At 42.5% G+C, this 23,203-nt stretch overlaps 2 protein-coding genes across 2 annotated transcripts; one reads left to right on the top strand and one right to left on the bottom strand.

Moving 5' to 3' along the window:
- Nucleotides 1-3,942: 3,942 nt before the first annotated feature.
- On the top strand, nucleotides 3,943-5,428 carry LOC147619573 (uncharacterized). The gene is made up of 2 exons (XM_086773575.1): nucleotides 3,943-4,002; nucleotides 4,155-5,428. Coding segments are annotated over exons 1-2 (990 nt in total). The 5' UTR covers nucleotides 3,943-4,000; the 3' UTR covers nucleotides 5,143-5,428.
- A 15,572-nt stretch (nucleotides 5,429-21,000) lies between these two features.
- Nucleotides 21,001-22,911, bottom strand: LOC147619574 (UDP-glycosyltransferase 85A2-like). Its single transcript, XM_086773241.1, has 2 exons — nucleotides 22,253-22,911; nucleotides 21,001-22,023 (listed from the first exon to the last, which is right to left on the bottom strand). Exons 1-2 carry the CDS (start codon nucleotides 22,761-22,763, stop codon nucleotides 21,056-21,058), a joined length of 1,479 nt encoding a protein of 492 aa, XP_086629367.1. The 5' UTR covers nucleotides 22,764-22,911; the 3' UTR covers nucleotides 21,001-21,055.
- Nucleotides 22,912-23,203: the final 292 nt, after the last annotated feature.

Consider the following 23,203-nt stretch of genomic DNA (forward strand, 5'->3'; position numbering starts at 1 on the left):
CCCTTGTATTGCATATCACAATGAACCATACAATGTTATAGGCTTTCTAGCCTTATCCCACTTTACACATCATCATCCATGTGGCAACTCCTTTTCCACTCTTTTGGTCAACACTCACACACCATACAATATTACATGTGGCATTCCTATCTCACCACAATATCTTGCACCTCTAGGGTGCTTTTCCACACACACACAACACCACGATTACATCTTTCAACACCCCCTCTTAATCGAGGTGTTCCACAACTCACCCATCATCCATCACCTATATCAATGTAGCATTGCACAACCGCAATCGCTACCTCTCAACACTCCCTCTCAATGATACATTGGAGTGTCTATCAACCAAACATGTGTGCCCGTGTCTACCATCTTAGACACCTAGTCCATTTTGAGCTAACTCGCTCACAACGGAACCACTGAGTCCGATTTGAACATGGAAGTTCGGGTGGGAACCAACCCATGCGTATGCACCTCACACGTGCATCGCTCATGCACATATCACAACAACCATTTTGAGCTTCTAGGTGAGCTTGGGCAGGGCGACCCTCATACCATGGATGATTACAAAAATTTCTGTTTTGAGCACGCATGCTCCTGGACGTTTGTCCATAATCATGTTTGGGTAAAAAATACAAAATTACAAAGCCTTTTTGGCCAAAGCCGGGCAGCAGACCCAAGTGTGTGTGAACATCTTCATCAACAAAAAACTATGTGTGTGAAATAATTTCTTGTCAAAGGTTTCAACAGCGGAGGCTTACAGGAAGACCCATTATATTGCTTGTGTTTCTACTACAAAAATTAAGTGTGATAATACTGCAATCGGCTAGTGTGAGATGAGGTAACTAGAGGAGAAGGACCAGCTCCAAAGCACTGTAAATGCTTAATTGGAGGTTACGAGCAGCATTTTTATGCTTACAGAAGTAAGGGGCAGTGCTCACGAAAAACCGCCCTTTAGTGTATTTTATCAAGGCAAACTTTTGAACTAAAGGAATAATTTTTTGTCTAATCTTTTTTCAAAAAGGAGAAAATTTGATCCTGAAACTTGATATTCCCGGTAGGACAAAAGTTTTCCCTTTTTTTCAAGGGTTATGTGTAAGTATGTCCTTACTTCAAAGGACATGGAATATATATACCTAATAAAAAATATATAATATTAATAATACTATAGTTATATAGTATATAATATATATTTTTGAATTGTTTCTACCCAGCTCGTGTGAAATGGCCGAGAGTCAACCAGTCCCTTTCTAAATTAGCTGAGCCCAAGTTCCAACCTTATCACTTTCTAAATTCTCAGCAAGTCGTGTGTATTTTTGACTCCTCGCTCTCTCTCTCTCTCTCTCTCTCTCTCTCTCTCTCTCTCTCTCTCTCACACACACACACACACACACACGTATTTTTGTCATTTTTCTAGCCTCTCTTTACTTTTTCAGTCCATTTGTATATTTTTTCTTTTCTGGATGTGGTGGGTGTGGTGTTAACGCTCTTTTTTTTTCCTTACTTTTGAGCTTGTAAATAAGAACCCCCTACCATGTCTAAGGCCAAAATCAACTAATAATCTTCATTGTTTGCAAGGTTCATTGATGTTTTCTACAGTCCAGACTATTTTTTGTAGTATTATGTATCAACATGTATTGGACTCTCATTGGACTCTTGGAAGTATTCTCAATGGCTACAAAATGGGAAAGCGGGAGGAAATTTGAGTTGGTCTTGACTGTGAGCAGTTATTTTATGCAAATAGCTTTGTTTGACAACATACTAAATGAGGATAAGTTTTAGAGTTGTGTTTTTTAAATGGTTTTTGGTTAGCTAAGAGCTTCTTTTTTAAAAACCGAAATGATTTTGGAAACAAAGGAATGAAGCCCTCTTTGGCATGAAAACCAATCACAACTTCTTTCTATTTCTTGACAGCATTCTCAAGCTGACAAAGCAAGTCCAACTTAGAGATGAAAGTTCAGAAGTTGGTCGGCTGGCACGATCAACCGTGGAGAAAGTGGAGGAAAGTGCTGAATTCTTCTAACTCCAACACTAGGGCAAGCATGTGTCAAGGCCTGGAACAGGAATGCTTCAGCAGGCTTCATTAAGGTTGTCATCTGGCTTAGTTCACTGAATAAACCAGAGGGGGGACACACGGTGGAGCACACCTTTTCATACATGTCCTTTGCTTTGTATATAGGTGGTTCATCCCCAGTCCACTGTCCAGTTCTATGTTATTCTTAGCAATCCCTTTTCTGTTCAGATATGTATATTCAACTTTGAGAGCTTTTGGATTGTAGCTAAAGCCACCTATTGGCTTAGCTGTTTTATGGGTCCCCCCATGGACTAACCTCATGGGACGTTATTAATTCCTCCTCTCTTAATATATTCCTGCTTCTCGGGGGGGGAAAAAATCGAAATGATTGTTGTTTTGGCTTTGAAAAACCGGTGTACTTGACATGGCGCCATTTGAAAACCGGCCCATAATAAAAATCCTGGCTTAAATTAGAAGTAGGGTTTTTTTCACTTGCTTAAAAAATTATTTTTCGTAGTAAGGGGCGGTGGTGGCATTCAGGGTTCGGGAAAAGACGGGTTCGCTTTAGCCTAGAACTTGTTCAACTTCGGGAAAATCCTTCTCAAATTCTTATGAGAAGGAAATAAAACCCTTTCAAATTTTACAAGTTTTAGTTATATTTTCTAAGTTCACATAGAAAATACCATCTCAAAAATAGCAATTTCCTTCTCATTTAGTGGTGAAAAAGATTTAGTTCCTAAAATTGTTTTCCCGAACCTGGTGGCATTAATATATATTTATTATTTGAGGGCGGCACCGCGCCAATAACACTAGACAAGCATTGAGACGGCCTGCTTTCATCAAAATAACATTTTAATAATGCGCATCTTTGAAAACCGACGTCTCACGACAAATTGGCATTGGCCGCACGTCTTTGAAATAGTCAACACCGCACGTCCTTTCAAAATAATGCCGCCCGGGCAAATTTGTGGAAAATAGAAGAATCGTCACCTTAGACAGCATGATGATGTAGCGGTCGGAGATATTTAGGGGCGTGCTCGTGACCCGTGTACGTGTTCTCCGAACGCGAGGTGTCATGATTAAAATGTGCTAGTTAGTAGTAACATCCAAAATTTCTACGTTTGCCAAGGTAATTAGTGCGCTCAAGATAATTAGTGGTTGTCGAACGCTAGGTGTCATGATTAAACTGTGCTAGTAACATCCAAAATTTCTAAGTTTACCAAGGTAATTAGTGCGCTCAAGTTAATTAGTGGTTGTCGAAGCTCCTCGGTTATTGACAAAAACAAACTTTTCTCAACGCTATTCATCAAACTAGGTTTCTCTGCGCGGAAATTCGGAATCTTTCATATCTTAAAAAGTCAATCTTTCATATCTCAAAAGTCAATCTTTCATATCTCAACAGTCAATGGTATCTCAAAAGTCAATGGTATCTAAAGTACCGCGAAAAACCTGTAGGCCCTCCAACGGTCAAACAATCCTCACTCTCTAAACAATTACTTTCCTCAGGGAGAAACTTGGTTATTACCTTTGTTACTAGGTAGCCTGGGTACCCAAGCTTTAAATATAGGCTACCCAAGCTTGATAAAGAAGGTTGGCATGGCTCATACCTAGGCACCGGTCGCATGGCTACAGCCCGCCAGCTTTATTAGTGGGAAGGGCAGCCACTTAGGGGTCACATGGCTCAGCCCGCCAACCTGTCTTTTACACATTTATAACAGGATCCTGAGATATTCGTAGGGAGGGAAATTGATTCAATTTTTAGAGCAACTCGACTGCATTTCAAATTACACCAATTGTTTTGTGCCAGGTGTGTCATGCTCATAAAACATTGAGACATGCGACCTTTAAATTTTTTCAAATGTGGTCTTTTTCCTCTCACGTTTGCAGGAGAGGGCTGCAGGGATTTTTCCTCTTGAGCTTTTTCACATCTGCAACAGAGGGTTATTTCACAGCAGAGGGATATTTTACATCTGTGCAATAACAATGTAGGTCTTCTTCTTCTTCTTCTTCTCAGTTTCTTGTTGGATTTTTACAAGTTCAGTATCTCTAACAGGAGCTCATGGGCTTTGCCCATGCTCCTTATCACTCACAATTTAGCTTTCGAGTTGCTACTGATTTCTTTTGCATCCACTTGCAGGTCTTATGGGATGGAAAACTACTCATTGGATTTGAATATGGAGTGGGACGAAGATGAATTTGTCCCTTCCACACAATGCAGCCAGCAGCCCTCTATTGGTAGCATGACTACTACTGATGATCTTCCGTCTATGGCCCATGGAGGTAGCCCTTGCTCTCCTCAAGTTCAAACTAACCTACCTTCTCAAACTACTTTCCCAGCTGCCACACATGGAGGCAGCCCTTGCTCTCCTTTGTCTTCAGCCCACCCATCTGCTATACGAACACCTTTGTCAAACATTACTAATCATACTCCATGCCAAGATGCTCTAGGCAAGAAAGCTAGAAAGCCTAGAAAAGGAAAGAAAGCTTTAGCTATTTCATCCCCAAACATGCATTCTAGTGCTCCAAAGACAACCTTGCTGCCTACATCTCAACCTATTCCATCAAAGGTTCCAACTGTCACTTCCCAGCCTATGCCTTCAAGCACAGACATTGATTCACAACGGATAGTTCCTGATGGTGATAAGCCAATACCGCCAAAGCTTTTCTTTCGGAGCGGGCATTGGACTCTCAAAGAAACAGTGACTTTGTTAGATGGCAGAGCAAAGCTTCTAGAGGATATGAGAGAAGGCAATTTAGGAGCTGTTCTAAAGACACAAGACGAGCGGTGGGAGTTTATATCCACGTATTGTATCCAGCGAGGGGTGCTCCGCTCAGCCGACCAATGCCTGTTTCGTTGGGACCGCATTCTAGCTGCATTCAAGAAGATTCATGACTATGAACAACATATTCCTTCTGGTGGAGATAGTTATTGGTCTATGAGCTCAACTCAAAGAGACGAGATGAAGTTGCCTCGAAGCTTTACAGAAGATGTATACACAGCCATGCTTGACCGTATTGGGTCAGATAGATTGATTAATCCAGCAAACATTGTGTATGACACTTCAAAGGATATATTGGGTAAGATGCAAAATCATTTGTTGTTTTTAATTTTTAGCTGTGAATGATCCATACTTAATTCTTAGTGTAAAGGATCCATACTTAATGTTATTTTTCTGATGCATAGGAGATTCGTTTACTTCGCCAAACAAGGCTACAAAGCTGGACAAGAAGGAGGAGATCTTGGTTGACGAGGGCTCATCCGGTAAGAAGCGCAAGCGAGGAGATAAAATGTCCATCTTGAAGAAAGAATTAGAGGGCACAACCAAGCAACTTCTCTCTTTCATGGAGGGCATTGATTCGAGGAGGACAAAGCACGATGATGATGTCCTGGAATTGACGAGGGCTGAATTTGAAGAGTCCGTGGCACTCAACCGAAAGTGCCTTGCATTGGAGGAGGAGAGCAATGAGGCATTGAAGCAAATTGCTGAAGCTTTCAAATGCTTTGCTATGCATGCATCATCTCCTAGCATGGGAAATTAGCATGACACACATCTTGTATGGGAAGTCAAGATATGTATTAAGGCATCACATCTTCTTGGTTATGTAGATTTCCTATCTCATTTTGCCCAATATATAAAGCCCTTTTCTATTCAATCCGATGTAGTATGTATAATCCGATCATGCTATATGAATGTCAAGCCACTTTTGTACATGATATATCTATCGACAATAAACTTTGTACTTAGCATTGTCCATGGTTCAATTTGTGCTAAACATTTGTACTAAACACTCCAATTTAGAGTTAAGCTGCCATGAAAAAACTACTTTGTTCAACTATCTTTTTGATCATGTTGTAGACTAAATCAGGCTGCTACTTCTTCTACAAATTTATAGATCTCATTGTGAGCTTCATGATACACTAATTTGTTTGTCGATCAAACACTTTTGGTGGAAGTTATGTTCAAAAAGCTGAAGTGCTGTCCTGCAGTCCACCAGGAATGATGATGCAAAAACTGCTCTGTTCAACTAGCTTTTTGACCATGTTGTAGACTAAATCAGGTTGCCACCTCTTCTGCAAGTTTATCAAGCTCAATGTGAGCTTCATGATGCACTAATTTTTTTGTCAATCAGACACTTTTAGTGGAAGTTATGTTCAAAAAACTGAAGTGCTGTCCTGCAGTCCACCAGGAATGATGATGCAAAAACTGCTCTGTTCAACTAGCTTTTTGACCATGTTGTAGACTAAATCAGGTTGCCACCTCTTCTGCAAGTTTATCAAGCTCAATGTGAGCTTCATGATGCACTAATTTTTTTGTCAATTAGACACTTTTAGTGGAAGTTATGTTCAAAAAACTGAAGTGCTGTCCTGCAGTCCACCAGGAATGATGATGCAAAAACTGCTCTGTTCAATTAGATTAGGGTGCCTCAGCCTGGCTTGTATGGCTGCCTCCCTGCTGAAACATGACTTGTCCTTCACATCCATGAATTCCTTCTGCCCATACCTTCTCCCCCACCACTCCACCTCGTGAAACACCGTGCTTCCGTTGCTGGCAATGGTGTCTATGATGCGGATATTCGCCGGATCCACCCACAAACACTCCGGCAGAGGCTCCTCCTTTTTGGCAAGCTCGTAATTCCGGCAGTCTGGGCTGCACACCTTCTGCAACAAGAATTTAGCCATTAGGTTATCTACATCCTCCTCTTGCCCTCGTGATGATTCAATCTTGTGTTTCAATGCCATGGAGAGTGTGTCTAGATCCTTTAGATCAGACGCACCAGCCCATACTTGGTTCAAGGACTCAACAAACACTGTACTCGTCTTCTCCTTGCCTTTGTGCATATGGTCCTCATTCCTTCTTGCCATGGCTTGCAGCTTGATCGCCTGGTTGATGACATGGATGCACCACATGAAGCCATGGAGGTGAACTTCTCGCGCATCTGTGCTGAAAGCAAGGTCAACGGCTCTGTTAACCCACCCATGATCATCATGCATGCAGTCTTGCATGAATTTCTTCCCTTGCAGCATGACATGGTAGAGCTCTGAGAGGCTTGGGATGAGAGTCTCATAGATCTGAGGCTCATGAGAAGCAAAGACTAAATCAGGTTGCCACCTCTTCTGCAAGTTTATCAAGCTCAATGTGAGCTTCATGATGCACTAATTTTTTTGTCAATCAGACACTTTTAGTGGAAGTTATGTTCAAAAAACTGAAGTGCTGTCCTGCAGTTCACCACGAATGACTTCACCTATATGAGCTTCTGATGCACTCAAGAGCACAAAAATTGGTGTTAAACCCACTCTAAGTCTATTGTGGCATAGCGAGACACACATACACATATATTCACTTCACCATGGCTGTGATTCCTCCATCCTAATGCGAAAATAGAATACACAAGTCATGCTACCAATTAGACAACTCAAGAAAATGGCTGTGATTCCTCCATCCTAATGCGAAAATAGAATACACAAGTCACGCTACCAATTAGACAACTCAGGAAAATGGTTGATTTGTAGATTATCATGCATACATTAGTCATACTATCAATGCACAAGAAAATTACTGATTTGTAGATTATCATGCTTAGACTGTCTTACTACCAATTAGACAACACAACCTTGCATATGACTTCATTGTATAGCTTCTCTGGCACACACTGTCATGCCAAACCATGTTCTACACCTGGTTGTTGTGTCTGCCTGATAGAAATACATATCTTCACATCTATAGTGACAAATTATATGTTGAAATATTCCAACAAGATTATTTAGCGGTTATCATAGCGTTTGGACTACCCACTACCATAGAATCCGCTCTATGCACAAGTATAGCTGATTTGTAGATTATCACACTTAAGGGAGCCTACTACCAACAATTAGCCATCCGGCCCATCAAAATCTACAAGCATGACCTCATTGCACAACCTCCTAGGCTCTGAGAAACACGCGGTTGTGTTACCCTTGTTTGCTTCTGAGAGTCAATTCCAAGGTGCGGTGGTTCTTTCGAGTCAAGACACAAGATGAATTCACAACAACAAAAAACACAACAAGGTAGATCCATGTAACCCAATTTCATATATCACAAGCTGAATATCCAATAAGATAAAGAAAATGATTTTATTCAAGAATACACTCCTTAAAAGCCTAGTCATAGCCATGTAGATGGACCACCATTGAATTGCACAAATAGCTATCTGTAAACATGCGCAAATGCATATTATTGATCACCTTTCTCATAACAAGGACAAAGGACAATAATTCTAGGGAGTACAATGTCAAGCCTCATTCTTTAGTGATCACACTTACCAATTACATGCTTAAAGTTATTCTCAAACAAAGTATATAAAAGATTTTTAAAAACTAGCTATTCAGCTCTTCAAACCAAGGACACCAACATCATTCCAAATTATCTCAAAGACCAATTCATTTAACCCACAACAAAACTTTTATTACACGAGCAAAGATATATATATCTTACATGATGGTCATTCTCTCTAAAAGGATGCATGCACGAGCAAAGATATATGTCTTACATGATGGTCATTCTCTAAAAAAGGATGCATACACGAGCAAAGATATATGTCTTTCATGATGGTCATTCTCTCAAAAAGGATGCATACACGAGCAAAGATATATATTTCTTACATGATGGCCTTTCTATAAAAAAGGATGCAAGAATTTAGCTAGAGAGTCTCTCATGGCTGTGGCATCCGCTGCTGGGGCGTCGATGGGACTTGTGGCTTCATCATCTCTTGATGGTACATCCATAGTGATGTTCTCAATCCCTTCCATTGTGACACCACTTTCTATGCACATGTTTTGGAGCATGCAACAAGCAACAATGGCCCGGGCCAACTTACGTGGATATGGATTCATCACTTTGCCATGTAGATATCTCCATCTCATCTTAAGAAGTCCAAATGACCGTTCTACCACAATTCTTGTAGACGATAACTTGTAGTTGAGCAACTTTTCTGTTGAAGTGGTGTGAGTCTTGTAAGGTCTCATTAGCCACGGAAGTAGCGGATAGCCTCCATCAGCCACAATGAACTCTCGTATGGAGAAAGAGCCATTCACATAGTCAGGACCATCTAGTATTAGACCACGTTCAGCACAAGAATAAAAAGCTGAGTTCTTAAGCAATCTATTGTCATTGACCGACCCTGGGAATCCAGCAAATACATCCAAAAAACGCATGTCACTATCCACCACAGCTTGAACCAACATAGAGTAGTCCTTGTTTCTATCATACCAATCCAAGCCGAGCTCACCATTTGGTTTCTCCATCTGAATATGTGTAGCATCCATAGCTCCGCAAACATTAGGCAAGCCTTGCTTGACATAAAAGCCAGCCTTGATCTTTTCAATCTCATTGGAGCTTCTCGGCCATGCTATGTATTGGCGTTGATGCACCAACAAGGCCTTCACAAATCTATCTACAGACTCAACAACTGTGGACTTTCCAACACCAAACAACTCACTCATAGCTATCATGGATGTACCTGTTGCCAAACGAAATAACCCCATTGCCACTTGCTTCTCGACAGGAAGCACCCTCCCTTTAATGTTGGCAAATGACCTTGGTATGTCGTCCTGTTGCAAATGCACCCTTAGAAGCTCCACTGTGGTTTGGAAGAGGCACAAAGGCAACCTAAATACACTCCTGAACCTCTTATCATCTGCATGCACAAAGCCAACATAGTTGTTCCACCATTGGGGTGTTCGTGGTTTCACATACCACTCTGAAATTACCCTGCGTGCAATGAAAGCCTCCATGCAAAAGTGCTCAACATAAGCATGCAGCAGAGGTATTAAATAATCCCATGATGGCTTGCTGCAAGGGCCGAGTTCTCTTCTTTGATGAATCTTCTGTGATTGATAACAGAGGCTTCGTAGTTGTTGACGGCGGCGAAGAATGAGCACGAGTGTGAAAATAAGCCCAGACATGAGGGAAAATGGAATGTGCTTTGGTAGGGCCATGTTAATGATTAGGCACCACCAAATGTGAGCTTCTAGCTGGAGTAAGATTTCCTTTGCAGGCCTCCAACAAGAAGGAAGATTATAAATCTGAGAGCTCTGCCAGACTTGTGAGGAGTGGGGGTTCTTCGCGCCAGGTGGGTCTGTGTGTGTGTGTGTGTGAGAGAGAGAGAGAGAGAGAGCTTTCTGCAAAGAGGTGTGTGTGTGTGTGTGTGTGTGAGAGAGAGAGAGAGAGAGAGAGAGAGCTTTCTGCAAGAGGCAAAAGAGTACCTGGGTAGAAACTGAGGCCAAACGAGAGCGTGAAGGGAGGAGGAGGAGCGCCAATAATTTGGGCGGAAAAAAAATTCGAACAGCATGCGACCTCCCAGCGTTTTCTCTCTGTTCAAAGGGCAGGTGTAAATGCGACCTCCAAGTGGTTTTTCTCATTGGGGCAGTGCGAATTCCTCCTGCGAGTCCTGCCCGTTTCAGAGAGCCGAAAAGCTGGGCAGCTGTAGCCATGCGACCTGGCCCTAGGTTTCTCTGCGCGGAAATTCGGAATCTTTCATATCTTAAAAAGTCAATCTTTCATATCTCAAAAGTCAATCTTTCATATCTCAACAGTCAATGGTATCTCAAAAGTCAATGGTATCTAAAGTACCGCGAAAAACCTGTAGGCCCTCCAACGGTCAAACAATCCTCACTCTCTAAACAATTACTTTCCTCAGGGAGAAACTTGGTTATTACCTTTGTTACTAGGTAGCCTGGGTACCCAAGCTTTAAATATAGGCTACCCAAGCTTGATAAAGAAGGTTGGCATGGCTCATACCTAGGCACCGGCGTAAAGGGGCCATAGCCAAAAAGACACACATCATAACCAAAGGAATTAGAGATGGTTGTCGTGGTCACTCAGCACAAGCAAAGCGGTTGTTGTATCAGAGCCATGCAAAAAGCAAGGAGGCGGCACCCTAAGTAAGAAGGTGGTTGAGGACTCGTGGGGCAACGCCATGGAGAGGTGGCGTCCGAAGCAAAAAGGTGGTTGTGGCAATGCCCTGGAAAGACTGGCTACAGCCTAAGCAAGAAGACGGCCCTCGGTGGCAAGTAAGAAGAAGGTGGTGTGGGTTGTGCAAGCAAGGCAAAAAGCAGTCATCGTGGCTCAGGAAGGAGATAGCTGTGTGGCAAGGCTAGGCAAGGCGACGCTTCGTGTTCTGGGAGAGCTTCGAGGTGGCTAGAGTAGTGCCGCAAAGAATCAAGAGAAGGCTCTGACGTGGCATCGCTTAGCATAACGAGCAAGAAGGGAGGCGGAGCTAAGCACAGAGGGGAGGCTAGCTGTCATACAGGAACGCAAGCAAAGGAAGCTAAGGCAGCTTAGCAGCAAGCAAGAAGGTGGTGTTGCAATAAGCGGAGAAGCAGAGGAGGCATCGTGGCTTCACACTACAGCAAGGCGAGGGCGGAGGCAGTCATGTGGTGGCAAGCTCAGTAGGTTGCTGGACTCACCAGCAAGCAGAAGCGTTGTCGGAGCAAGCACGGAGAAGGTGGAGGTGGATCTGTTAATGTGACACTCAACAGAAGTAGAAAAGGGCTCGAAATAGTGTGGAGAAAGAATTGTGGGATAATGAGGAGGAGAAGGAGGTGGAGTGGGGTCATGGTGAAGAGATGGAGAATGGTGGGGGAGGAGATGATGCCTCATCAATCGAACCCGCTGTGCGTTGCAATGCTCGAGCCTTTGCTTTGCGCTCACGATCTCTTCTTCTCCTATCTTCCATTCAAATACTTGCTTGCTCCTCATGAACAAGGTGGATTGGGGGATCCCGTTGCCTATTTCTTTTTCTACTCCTACGACTTTGTGAAGCCATGCAAAGAAGTAGGAAAAAAGAGATTAAGCAAAGAACTAAAGATAATCAAGATTAAAGTAATACTAGAACAAGATTAACATATGCTTGGAGTGGAGCTATCTCCAAAGTTGTTGAAGCTCTAAGAATGACGGAGACACCAAAAATTGGGCTAGACATATTTTAAGTTTTTTTCTATTTTTTTTTAAAATGTATTTTTTAAATATTAAGATTTTATTTAATTATATCATAATATTCACTTACTTGAAAAATAAAATAAATGTTTAATTTTTAATAACAATTTTAGTTAATAAATAATATTTATTTTAAAAAAATATTTATTTTTCTTTTTCTGGAGGAGAGCCTTAAAATTATATTACATAATTTTATTTCAAAATTTTTTAATTAAAAAAATATTTTAAAAATACTTTTTTATAATTAAATCATGAAATGCATGCGTTTTACCACGTGGTAAAATTCTACTGACATGGAAACTCCATGTCACGATCTTTGCCACACAAGAGAATCAAAGTACCACAAGTACTCCCATAAATCAAGAATTAGTAATCAACTCCATACAAATAAAAGATTCAAACGTATTAAGCATGGATATGATAGTAAACATGAGATAAAGTAATCTGAGTGGGGAATCCACCCATTATCTCTCATTTTGGTCCAAGTGTCTTAAAAGTTTGGGTCTTGGTCATAAGAGTCTTTCATAGCATTGAAAGTCGAGCTATCTACAGCCGTCATGTGATGAACACTAGGCTGTGGACTAAGGGCATCAGCCGACTACATTCTCTTTTCCAAGCTAGTAGAGAATAGTAGGCTGGAAACTTTGAATAAAAGCAATCCATTTGATGTGTCGGTCAGATATCAAAGGCTGGGTAACAGGTGCCTGATACTCTGTTGGTCTGTTTTAATGATGAATTCTAATCCCATCAAATAATGTTTCCAAATCTTTAGGGCATGGACTACAGCAGTCAATTCTTTGTCATAAATGTTGTACTTGCACTTAGGGGGTCTGAGTTTCCTACTCTCAAATGCTATGGGGTGACCATCTTGCATTAATACTGCCCCTATGCCTGTACCACTAGCATCAGTTATTACGACAATAAAGAAAGGTCTAGCAAAGTCTGGTAATTGCAGAACTGGTGCTTTAGTGAGTGCTTCTTTTGAAGCATTAAAAGATTTTTCCTGTTTATCAGTCCACACATACTTGTTTGCTTTCGTTAAAAGAAAAGTCAGATAATGAGAAATGTAAGCAAAATTCTTCACAAAATATCTATAGTAACTCCACAAACCAAGAAATGATCAGAGTTCATGAATATCTTTGGGTCTCGGACAAGTCACTATAGTCTCTAGTATCTTTTTGGGGTCCACATGAATACCATCCGCAGAAACAATGTGACCAAGGTATTCAATCTCTGTCTGAAAGAAAGAGCTCTTCTCAGGATTGAGATACAACTCATTCTCTTTTAAGAGATTAAACACTATCTCCAGATATTTCTCATGCTCACAGCAACACTATCAAATATCATCGAAGAAAACTACAACAAAGTTGCGATATTTGAGGAAGATGCGGTTCATCATGTGGCTAAAAGTAGCCAGAGAATTAGTGAGTCCAAAAAGGGCATCACTAAGAACTCATAATGACCCGTTTGTGTTCTAAAAGTAGTCTTGTTTTTAGTTATGTGGTTGTACAGAAGAGAAGAAGATAGTGTTGGAATTAGGGTTGCAGGAATGCACACACAACTTCAAGAAGATGAGGAAGCTTGAGCACAACACAGTAGTGTATTATGAGTGCCAAAAATGAAAGATAACCAGCCCTAGAAGATAATGGGCGTATATACAATGCACGGGGGAAAAAACCTCCTAGTGAGGGAAAAAGTGCCCCGGCGGTCCTAAGTGTGTTCACACACATCACTACTATAATATGGTAACAAATCCCCCCTGGAGTGATGCGGTGAACAAGAGCTAGCACTCATGTATAGGGAAGTGTCTAGCTATGTGGACGAATCCACAAAAGGGAGTAAGCCCAAAGCTTTGCGAAAAGCTTCGAACTTCTCACGAGGCAGAGCCTTTGTGAAAAGGTCTGCAAGGTTATCCTGTGTTGGCACATAAGCCAAATTGATCTCTCCTGCAGAGAGTCTCTCCCTGACATAATGGTAGTGCACCTCAATGTGCTTCGTACGAGCATGGAACACTGGGTTCCGCGCAACTGCCAATGCGCTCTGACTGTCAGTGAAGATGGTGGTGGCAGATGGCTGCCCAACACCCAAATCAGCCATAAGGCGTCTGAGCCACACACACTCAACCGTAGCTGTGAAAGCTGCCCTGTACTCAGCTTCACAACTAGAAGTGGCCACAGTAGGCTGCTTCTTGCTCAACCATGATATGCATGAGCTTCCAAGCATGAAGCAAAAACCACTCGTGGACACGCGTGTGTCATAACAACCAGCCCAGTCAGAATCTGAAAAAGCATGTAAATCTGGCGGCAATGATCCCCCCTTGGGATAAAACAACCCAAGATGCCGAGTACCACTCAAATAGCGAAAGATACGCTTCACTGCCTGCCAATGCTTAATGCCTGGGCTATGCATAAATCTGCTCACCTGTGAGACTGCAAACTGAATGTCTGGCCTCGTAATGCATACATAAATGAGGCAACCAACAGCTGTCTGATAGAGTGTGACATCAAAGTGATCTCCAGCATCATGAAGACTCAACTTCAAACCTGTCTCCATTGGAGTAGCAATAGGCTTGCAGTCTTCAAGGCCAAATCTCCGCAACAATGTTTCAATATACTTTGTCTGACACAAAGCAATACCTCCATCACACTGCTTAAATTGTATCCCCAAATAATGATGCAAATGCCCCAAATCTGACATCTCAAAAGAGGCATTCAAATTAGCCTTAAAATCAGCAATATGACTCTCATTTGGTCCTGTGAGCAGCATGTCATCGACATAGAGAGCAATGATTAGATGTACACCATCCACACGTTTAACATACAAAGTGCTTTCTGTTGGACTATTCTGAAACCCATGTGCAGTCAAATATGCATGTATTTTTTCATACCAAGCTCGTGGAGCTTGCTTTAAACCATATAAAGCCTTTTTTAACCTGCACACTTTGTTTTCCTGCCCTCTTTGAACAAAACCACGAGGCTGCGATACATACACCTCCTCATGCAAATCTCCATTTAAGAACGCAGTCTTTATGTCCAGCTGATGTACATTCCAACCATTATGAGCTGCTAATGCACAGATGCTACGAACAGTGGTCATACGACATGTGGGAGCAAAAGTCTCATCAAAATCAATGCCCTTCTCTTGAGCATAACCTTTTGCAACAAGCCTAGCCTTATGGCGATCCACTGTGCCATCAGGCTTACGCTTCAATTTGTATACCCACTTAGTGCCAATGGCCTTCTTGCCAGGGGGCAAGTCACATAAAGACCATGTACCATTCTTCATAATAGCATCGTATTCTGCTTGCATAGCAGCCATCCAATTTTCTGAACTTTGTGCCTCATCAAATGAAACAGGCTCACTTTCATCGCACATACTAGAAACAGCCAATGCATAACAATCTGACGCATAAGAGGCACCATGAGAGCCAGAACGAGTGCGACTAGACAAAGGGGCATCCAACTTGCTGTCACGCAAAGTCTGCACCAGCCATCTAGGCATATTCCTAGAGCCCTCAATCTCTTGTCTCTCATCCTCAAGTGCATCATGCACATCTGCATCAGATATAGGCTGATCTGTGCCATCATTTAAAACCTGCATAGGCTGAAAAACTGCCTCATGAGGTATTGCACTTGACTGTGCACCACTGAAAAGAGGCAACAATGTATCATAGACATCACGTGAGCTGATATCTGTCTCCTTAGTACATGAAACCAAGGGCTGAACTGCATCTTCCACAAATACAACATCACGGCTAACCAAAATGCGCTTTGTCTGTGGATGATACAAACGATAGCCTTTGCTCTCAGCACTATATCCAACAAAAATACATTTGACAGCTTTGTCATCCAATTTTCTGCGATGTTGCACAGGCACTAATGCATATGCCAGGCAACCAAAAACACGTAAATGGCCAACAGATGGCTTGCGGCTATGCCAAGCCTCATATGGAGTGACAACCTATAATGCTTTGGTGGGACACCTGTTTAGTACATAAGTGGCACACATGACAGCCTCAAGCCAAAAACCATGTGGTAGACTTTGACTCTTAACCATACATCTTGCCATTTCCATGAGAGACCTGTTTTTTCTCTCAGCCACACCATTTTGTTGTGGTGTATACGGCACTGTACATTGGTGTTTTATCCCATGCTCAGCCAGAAATGCATTAAATTCTGAAGACATATACTCCCCCCCTCGATCTGAACGGAGGGTGCCCATCTTACTTTCTGACACATTTTCAGCCATAACCAAAAACTGTTTGAAGCACAAAAACACTTCGGACTTTGCCTTCAAAGGATATACCCATGCATGCCTGGTAAAATCATCAATGAAAGTCACGAAGTAAAGGTAGTTTCCAAATGATGGAGTTTGCATGGGACCACAAACATCACTGTGAACAAGCTGCAATCTGCGTTCAGCTCTCACTGATCCATCTTTGGGAAAGGAAGCACGCTGCATTTTACCCAATATGCAGCCCTCACAAACATGCTTGACAGGTGCCTCAAGCTTAGGCAAAGAAGACACCATTTCAGATTTCTGCAGGCGCAACAAACTTGCAAAATTCAGATGACCAAAACGTGCATGCCACAGTTTTGCATCTGAAATAGCCTGCGTATCCATAATAGCACATGCTGAATCCTCTACACATTTGCCATCCATATTGAGCTTATACAGCCCTCGACATAGTGAACCAGATGCTACAATGATGTCACCACAAGAGAGATCATGAACAGTACATCTGTCATCCACAAATTTTACAACCAAACCTGTTTTGGCAAATGCGGAGACTGACAGCAGATTCTTTTTGATCCCTGGCACATACAATGCATCAAAAAGTGTAAAGGTGTTGCCATTTGCAACATTCAGCACAATCTGTCCAACTCCTTCAACGGGATAAGAGGAGTTATTGGCACAAGTGACAGTATTCCCTGTGGGAGCAGACTCAAGGAAAGTGAATAAACTGCGCTGCGAGGTGATATGCTTAGTGGCACCACTGTCAAAGTACCATACATTTGAATCTACTGCAGACATACATGTGTCATGCAAAGATGGGTCATAACTGCACTGCGCATTGAATGCCCATTCTGTATCTAGCACAACATTAGCAGATTCATTGTTAGAAGGAGAGGCATCTGCAACAGCCATACCAGCCTCTTTCTTCTTAGCCTCTTTCGCAGCCAGCTTAGGACACGCTTTGATGACATGATCATTTCCCTTACAGTACTTGCAAAATGTCTTCTGTTTGTCACCCTTCTTCTCATCTTTGTCTTCCTTCTTTGGTTGCGCAGCATTTGCAGATTTCTGCTTACTAGAAGAAAAGCCAGCTTTACCTTTCCCGCTTCTCTGACTAGCAACGAAAGCTTGATCTGCGACACGCATAATATTCCTGTTTTGCCTTGACTGGTCTTCTTGCAGCAAAACAGAAACTAACTCCTCAAATGATAAGGCATTGGGATTGCCTTTCATCATCAAGCGAAGAGTGGAAGCAAAACCCTGATAAGAATCTGGTAGACCATTCAAAACAGTCTGCACAAGTGAACTGTCTGACAGGATTTCATCTGCAGAAATGAGCTGCTCTTTGAAATCCTTGATCTTTGTCAAAAAGCTATCCATAGAATCACCTTCGTTCATATGCTCACTCTCCAACTGTTTTCGGAGATAAGCAACACGAGCCTCATTTCTTGCCTGATACAATGTGGCAAGTACATCCCAAGCATCCTTAGAAGTCCTGCAGGAGCGAATATGTGGGATAATGGTACGTTTGACAGACAGCGCAATCAAGGCATGAGCCTGCGCATCTCTACCATCCCAACGAATCTGCTCTGCTGAAAGTGGTGGTTCTCGAACAGCTGCTACAGCACTTGTGCCTGCACCATCATCAACAGTACCTGTTTCTGATGTGTTTGCAGCATTCTCAGCCACAATAGGACGTGCATCAATACCCTGCACAATGTTCCATAACCCCTTTGCTACCAATACATGTCGCATCATATATGCCCACAATGGATAGTTGGTGCCATCCAACTTATCCTCAGCAGCCAACATGCGGAATACATCATTGTTGTCAGCCATGGCCAATGACTGTACTACTAGATGTAAATGCTGTCTGTAAGAGGTAAACCTGTATAAAATCGACCTGTGCTATGTAGCACAGCCCAAAACAGACGAATGGGCACCTGTCCTGCAGATTTTAATCTTGACAGAAAATCTGAACAGTAGGACGATTTTGCCTGCGCAGTACTTGGAATGCAAAAACGGAGGGCGAAATGACTTCAGATCAAAATTCTGAAACGAACAAGCCCCACGGGCTCTCCCACGGCATATACTAACCTGCAGACGCTCGTGAAACCTCGTCGCAATCGGAGGAGATGAAGCGGCAGGTGCCGGTGATGCTGCCCGGGAAGAGGAAGCCTGCTCTGATACCAATTGTTGGAATTAGGGTTGCAGGAATGCACACACAACTTCAAGAAGATGAGGAAGCTTGAGCACAACACAGTAGTGTATTATGAGTGCCAAAAATGAAAGATAACCAGCCCTAGAAGATAATGGGCGTATATACAATGCACGGGGGAAAAAACCTCCTAGTGAGGGAAAAAGTGCCCCGGCGGTCCTAAGTGTGTTCACACACATCACTACTATAATATGGTAACAGATAGAAGAAAATTCAGCCATCCATATCTCTCTTATGTGTGTGTGTTTGCTTGCAAGGAACTCAAGATCTCCCTCTCACCCGCATTCTCTTTAATAATTAGCGGCCTTACGTGAAGCGTGATTTTTTTTAAAAAAAAAAGGTTGTAGTTGCCACATGCAGGAAAATATATATTGATATCTTATATAAGTACACATATTTATGGATGTGGTGACATCTTGATTTTTCTTTACAAAAGAATTTTGAGCGAGAAAGGGAAATGACATTTTTGTTCGGAGGAAAAAATAAAGTAAATGGTAACAAAAGGTGCAAAATATCCAAGTTGCTCCTTCTATTGAACAACAAATATCTAGATACTATGTCTTCAATGAAGATGCCTAAAAAAATTGGTGGGGTGGGCCAACAAAACAATCGTCGCTCGCAATGGGCAACCTCCATGGATCAAGAAGGAGAGGACAAATTCTTTGTCCTTCTTCAATTTAGTAAAGGAATAACTTTAGTTCTCCTTCCTATGGATGGGCCATAGAATTGGCAAGCTACTTCCATTAGAGATTGGACGATCCTTGGACAAGAATATTTATGTGGGTTATTTGAAAAAAAGAAGGCAGACTAGGTGGTAGGAGAAAAGCATACCTAGTTCAAACCATTTTTGGGATTTTTTCTACTGTGATACTAGCCCTACTACTAGTGTGGCTATTATCCAAGCCAGGAGAACATTGAGAAACAAAACAAAGAGCAATAAAACTATACAGAGTTGCTGCTAATAAACAGGCATTACACATTCGACTTTACTAACTCGTCAATCTTGCATGTCTCCATTGTTTTATAGTGCATGTATTTAAGGAACTTCTTGATGAGAAATCTCTAGGTCTCTAGAGAATGAGCTATGAACTATTTTCCATGGTTAGAGATTAGAGGACCTAAAGAGGGTACATACACAATTGTCATTATGGTCTTGATGCCTAAGGTAATGAAAGTGCATGATTAAGATCTTTGGAGGAAGCACAAGCAGATCCAAAAAACTAGAAGGAAGCCATGCAAAATAATTATGATTGAGGAGTCACACTTGGGATCTAGTAGACTGTCCACAAAGACATAAAGTCATCCGAACCAAGTGGGTTTGGAAGGCTAAGTACATATGTGATGGTAAACTATTAGAGAAGTACAAGATATGGCTATTGGAAAAGGGCTTTACACAAGAGGGATTTGTCTTTCAGGAGACATTTTTCCCACATATAGATTGACTATTCACAAGGTACTAGCTTTTCTTACTCATGATAAGTGGCTAGTAATGTGCACCGATGGATGTGAAGTTTGCCTTTGTCAATGAACATCTCAAGGAGGAGGTATATTGTGAACAACCCTCGGTATATTTGATGCCCTGATTTAGAACGCAAGGTATGAAGACTCCTTACAAATGAGGTTGTTGGGCCATAGCTGACGTGGAGGGCCAAAAGAAGAAGCATAAGGCTAGGCTCAAAAAAGGCCACCGCGGGGACACAACTTCATAATAGTGCAACACATTGGGCAATGGAGAGATCAAGTTCACGTAGCCCACATTACACATTTTTGTAGAGGTGTGTATATTATATCTTGTTAAGTACACATGCTTGTCATGACTAGGGAGGGGTCTACATGAAGGGTGGTTTTTTAAATAAAAATAAAAGGATGATATCGAGCTTAACTAGTGCTACAAATATTGATGACCCACCTGGGTGATAGCTTCCGCACTTATGCCATTGGCTTGGTTGGTGAGATTATGGTTGATATGCCGCTAGTGTGCACGAGAGGCTGTGTGACAATCACTTTGGAGTACTAGAGCTATGGCACAGTTATAGCACCAGCTTATATAATCGAGTTCACACTATAGACCGACCATTGCATGTTATTGTAGGAGAATATTTTTTCTTATAGCATGTACTCTAATCTTTTTAGTTATATGGTTGTAGAGAAGAGAAGAAGATAGAAAAAAAATTAAGCCATACATCTCTCTCTTGTGTATGTGTGTTTGCTCGCAACGAACCCAACCTCTCTCTGTCCCCTGCATTCTCTCTGATAATTAGGGGTCTTATGTGAAGGGCGGTTTTTGTTAAAAAAAAAGGGTGTAATTGCCACGTGCATGAAAATATGTATTCATATTTTATATAAGTACACATACGTTATGGATGTGGTGACATCTTGATTTTTCTTTTAAAAAAAATTTGAGCGAGAAAGGGGAAGTGGAATTTTTGTCAGGAGGAAAAAAGCAAGTAAATGGAATCAAAAGGTGCAAAATATCCAAGTTGAACAACAAATATCTAGATACTATGTCTTAGGAGAGGACAGCTGCTTTCTTCTTATTTTAATTTTGATGAATATAATAACAACAGCTCTTTCTTCTTATTTTAATTTTGATGAATATAATAACAGCAGCTAAGGAGGAGGTTGGGCCGCCATAGAATTGACAAGTTGCTTCCATTGGAGATTGGACGATCCTTGGGCATCGATAGCTTCCTGGGCGGCCTTTCTCCAACGCGATGCTGCTCGTTTGAGCTGTGAAGAGGCCGTGGTGTGTTCTCCAGCTCGCATAAGGGCTCGAGCTTGTCTCTCCACCTCCTCTTTATGCACGATTCCATTTTGGTCTGCCTTGAAATCCAACCCCACTTTCCAGCCGTCCACAGAGCACCTGTTGTTGAGCATTTGGTCCGCAAAGTAGGGCCAACCCAGCATGGGCACCCCGGCCGAGATGCTTTCTAGTGTAGAGTTCCAGCCACAATGAGTGAGGAAGCCTCCCACGGCAGGGTGAGTGAGCACTTGGAGCTGGGGGGCCCATTCGACGAAGCATGCACGCCCTTGTATCCTTTCAAGGTACCCTTGCGGGAAAAGGGCCGTGTCTCCGGACATGAGGTCGGGTCGGATAACCCAAAGCAAAGCTGATTGGCTAGCTTCCAAGCCCAAGGCCAGCTCTTCAAACTGTTGGGCGGACATCACGGCAATACTCCCGAACGATACATACAGAACAGAAGAGCGCTCTTGCCCGTCCAGCCATTTCAGGCAAGTGTGGTCTTCTGGCCAGAGGGCTGCTGTTTGATACGAGGCTAGCCCTGCACCAGTAGCAACTCTTCCTCCCTCGGCCTCTTGGTCGAAATAGGAAGGTGGTAGCAGAGGTCCCACTGTGTATATGGGATTGTTTTCCTCTCTCAGGGCTTCCATTGAACCCTGCTCAAGCTCTTCGAACGTGTTAATTGCAATCCACGTGTTCTCCTTCAGCCTTGTGTATGGCTGCAGAAACACGTCAAACATGAAGTCCTCCGGATCAAAGCACTGCAAAAACGTGTTTAGCTCGGTCATCTTCAGCGGTGGCACTCCTGGGACCCAGGTTATACGCTGATCAGCGGGCTCTGCAACATGTGGCGCACTTCTTAGAGGAGAATTAGCTTGTAATCCTGATTAGAGTTTGATTCAGCTCTAAGTAGTATAAGCAAACTGATTGACGTAGGAGATTAACACTAGTGGTGCTGATTATTAATCCACTGCTAATATACTCGTCATAATTAGCTGGATCGAGACGACTTATTACAAGCAATTACTTCGTGATTATTTACAGAGGACGATGGGGTGCGCTCTTACCATCGTCATCAGGAGATCGGTGCCCTTGCTTAACGGCCATGACGGATGCAAGTGTACCAGCTGAAGCAGTCCAGAAAGCAAGCCTTCGGAGCCCAAATCTGGTGGCAACATCTTGTGTGAAGTAGAGGTAAAGGTCCGAAATCATGCATGTGACCGGGCTCTCCACGTCGGATCGGAGCAGACCTTCCACCAGCTCTTCAAAAGCCGGTTTCAAGCTAAAGAAAGACTTGCACAGCTCAACAAGGGTTTCTTGCCCACTCGTGCTCCCATTCTCCCTCTTATCCCTTATCTCCGCAAAGCGTATGTCAAGGCCTTGCTCTTCAAATCGCGGCTGCAAATGCTGCAATAGTGCATGGTTGTGCTGTGTATTAACGAACGTAATGATGAAGCCTTCTAAGGCTAGCTTTATAGACAGGTGCATCATGGGTCCGATGTGGCCTTGTGCAGGGAATGGGATAACAACCGCATGTGGCCGTAATTTAAAGTCGCGGAGGCTTATAGGAAGATCCATTATATTGCTTGTGTTTCTACTACAAAAATTAAGTGAGATAATACTGCAATCGGCTAGTGTGAGATGAGGCAACTACAGGAGGAGGACCAGCTCCAAAGCACTGTAAATGCTTCATGGAAGCTTACGAGCAGCATTTTTATGCTTACAGAAGCAAGGGGGGGTTGGTGGCATTAATAATATATCTTTGAAAACCGACGTGCCACGACAAATTGGCATAGGCTTTTGAATTATTCAACACCACACGTCTTCTGAAAACACCGCACGTCTTCTCAAAATTAACGCCGCCCGGGAAAATTTGTTGAAAATAGACAGCATGATGATGTAGCGCTCGGAAATATTGAGGAACGTGCTCGTGACCCGTGTACGTGTATCATGTGTACATGTACGGGCGTGCTCGTGACACTTGTGCGTGTTCATCATGTGTACATATACGTGTTCTC

The sequence above is a fragment of the Cibotium barometz genome, chromosome 33, assembly GCF_041138505.1.
Source record: "Cibotium barometz isolate CiBa-2024 chromosome 33, ASM4113850v1, whole genome shotgun sequence".
NCBI classification, from domain to species: Eukaryota; Viridiplantae; Streptophyta; class Polypodiopsida; order Cyatheales; family Cibotiaceae; genus Cibotium; species Cibotium barometz.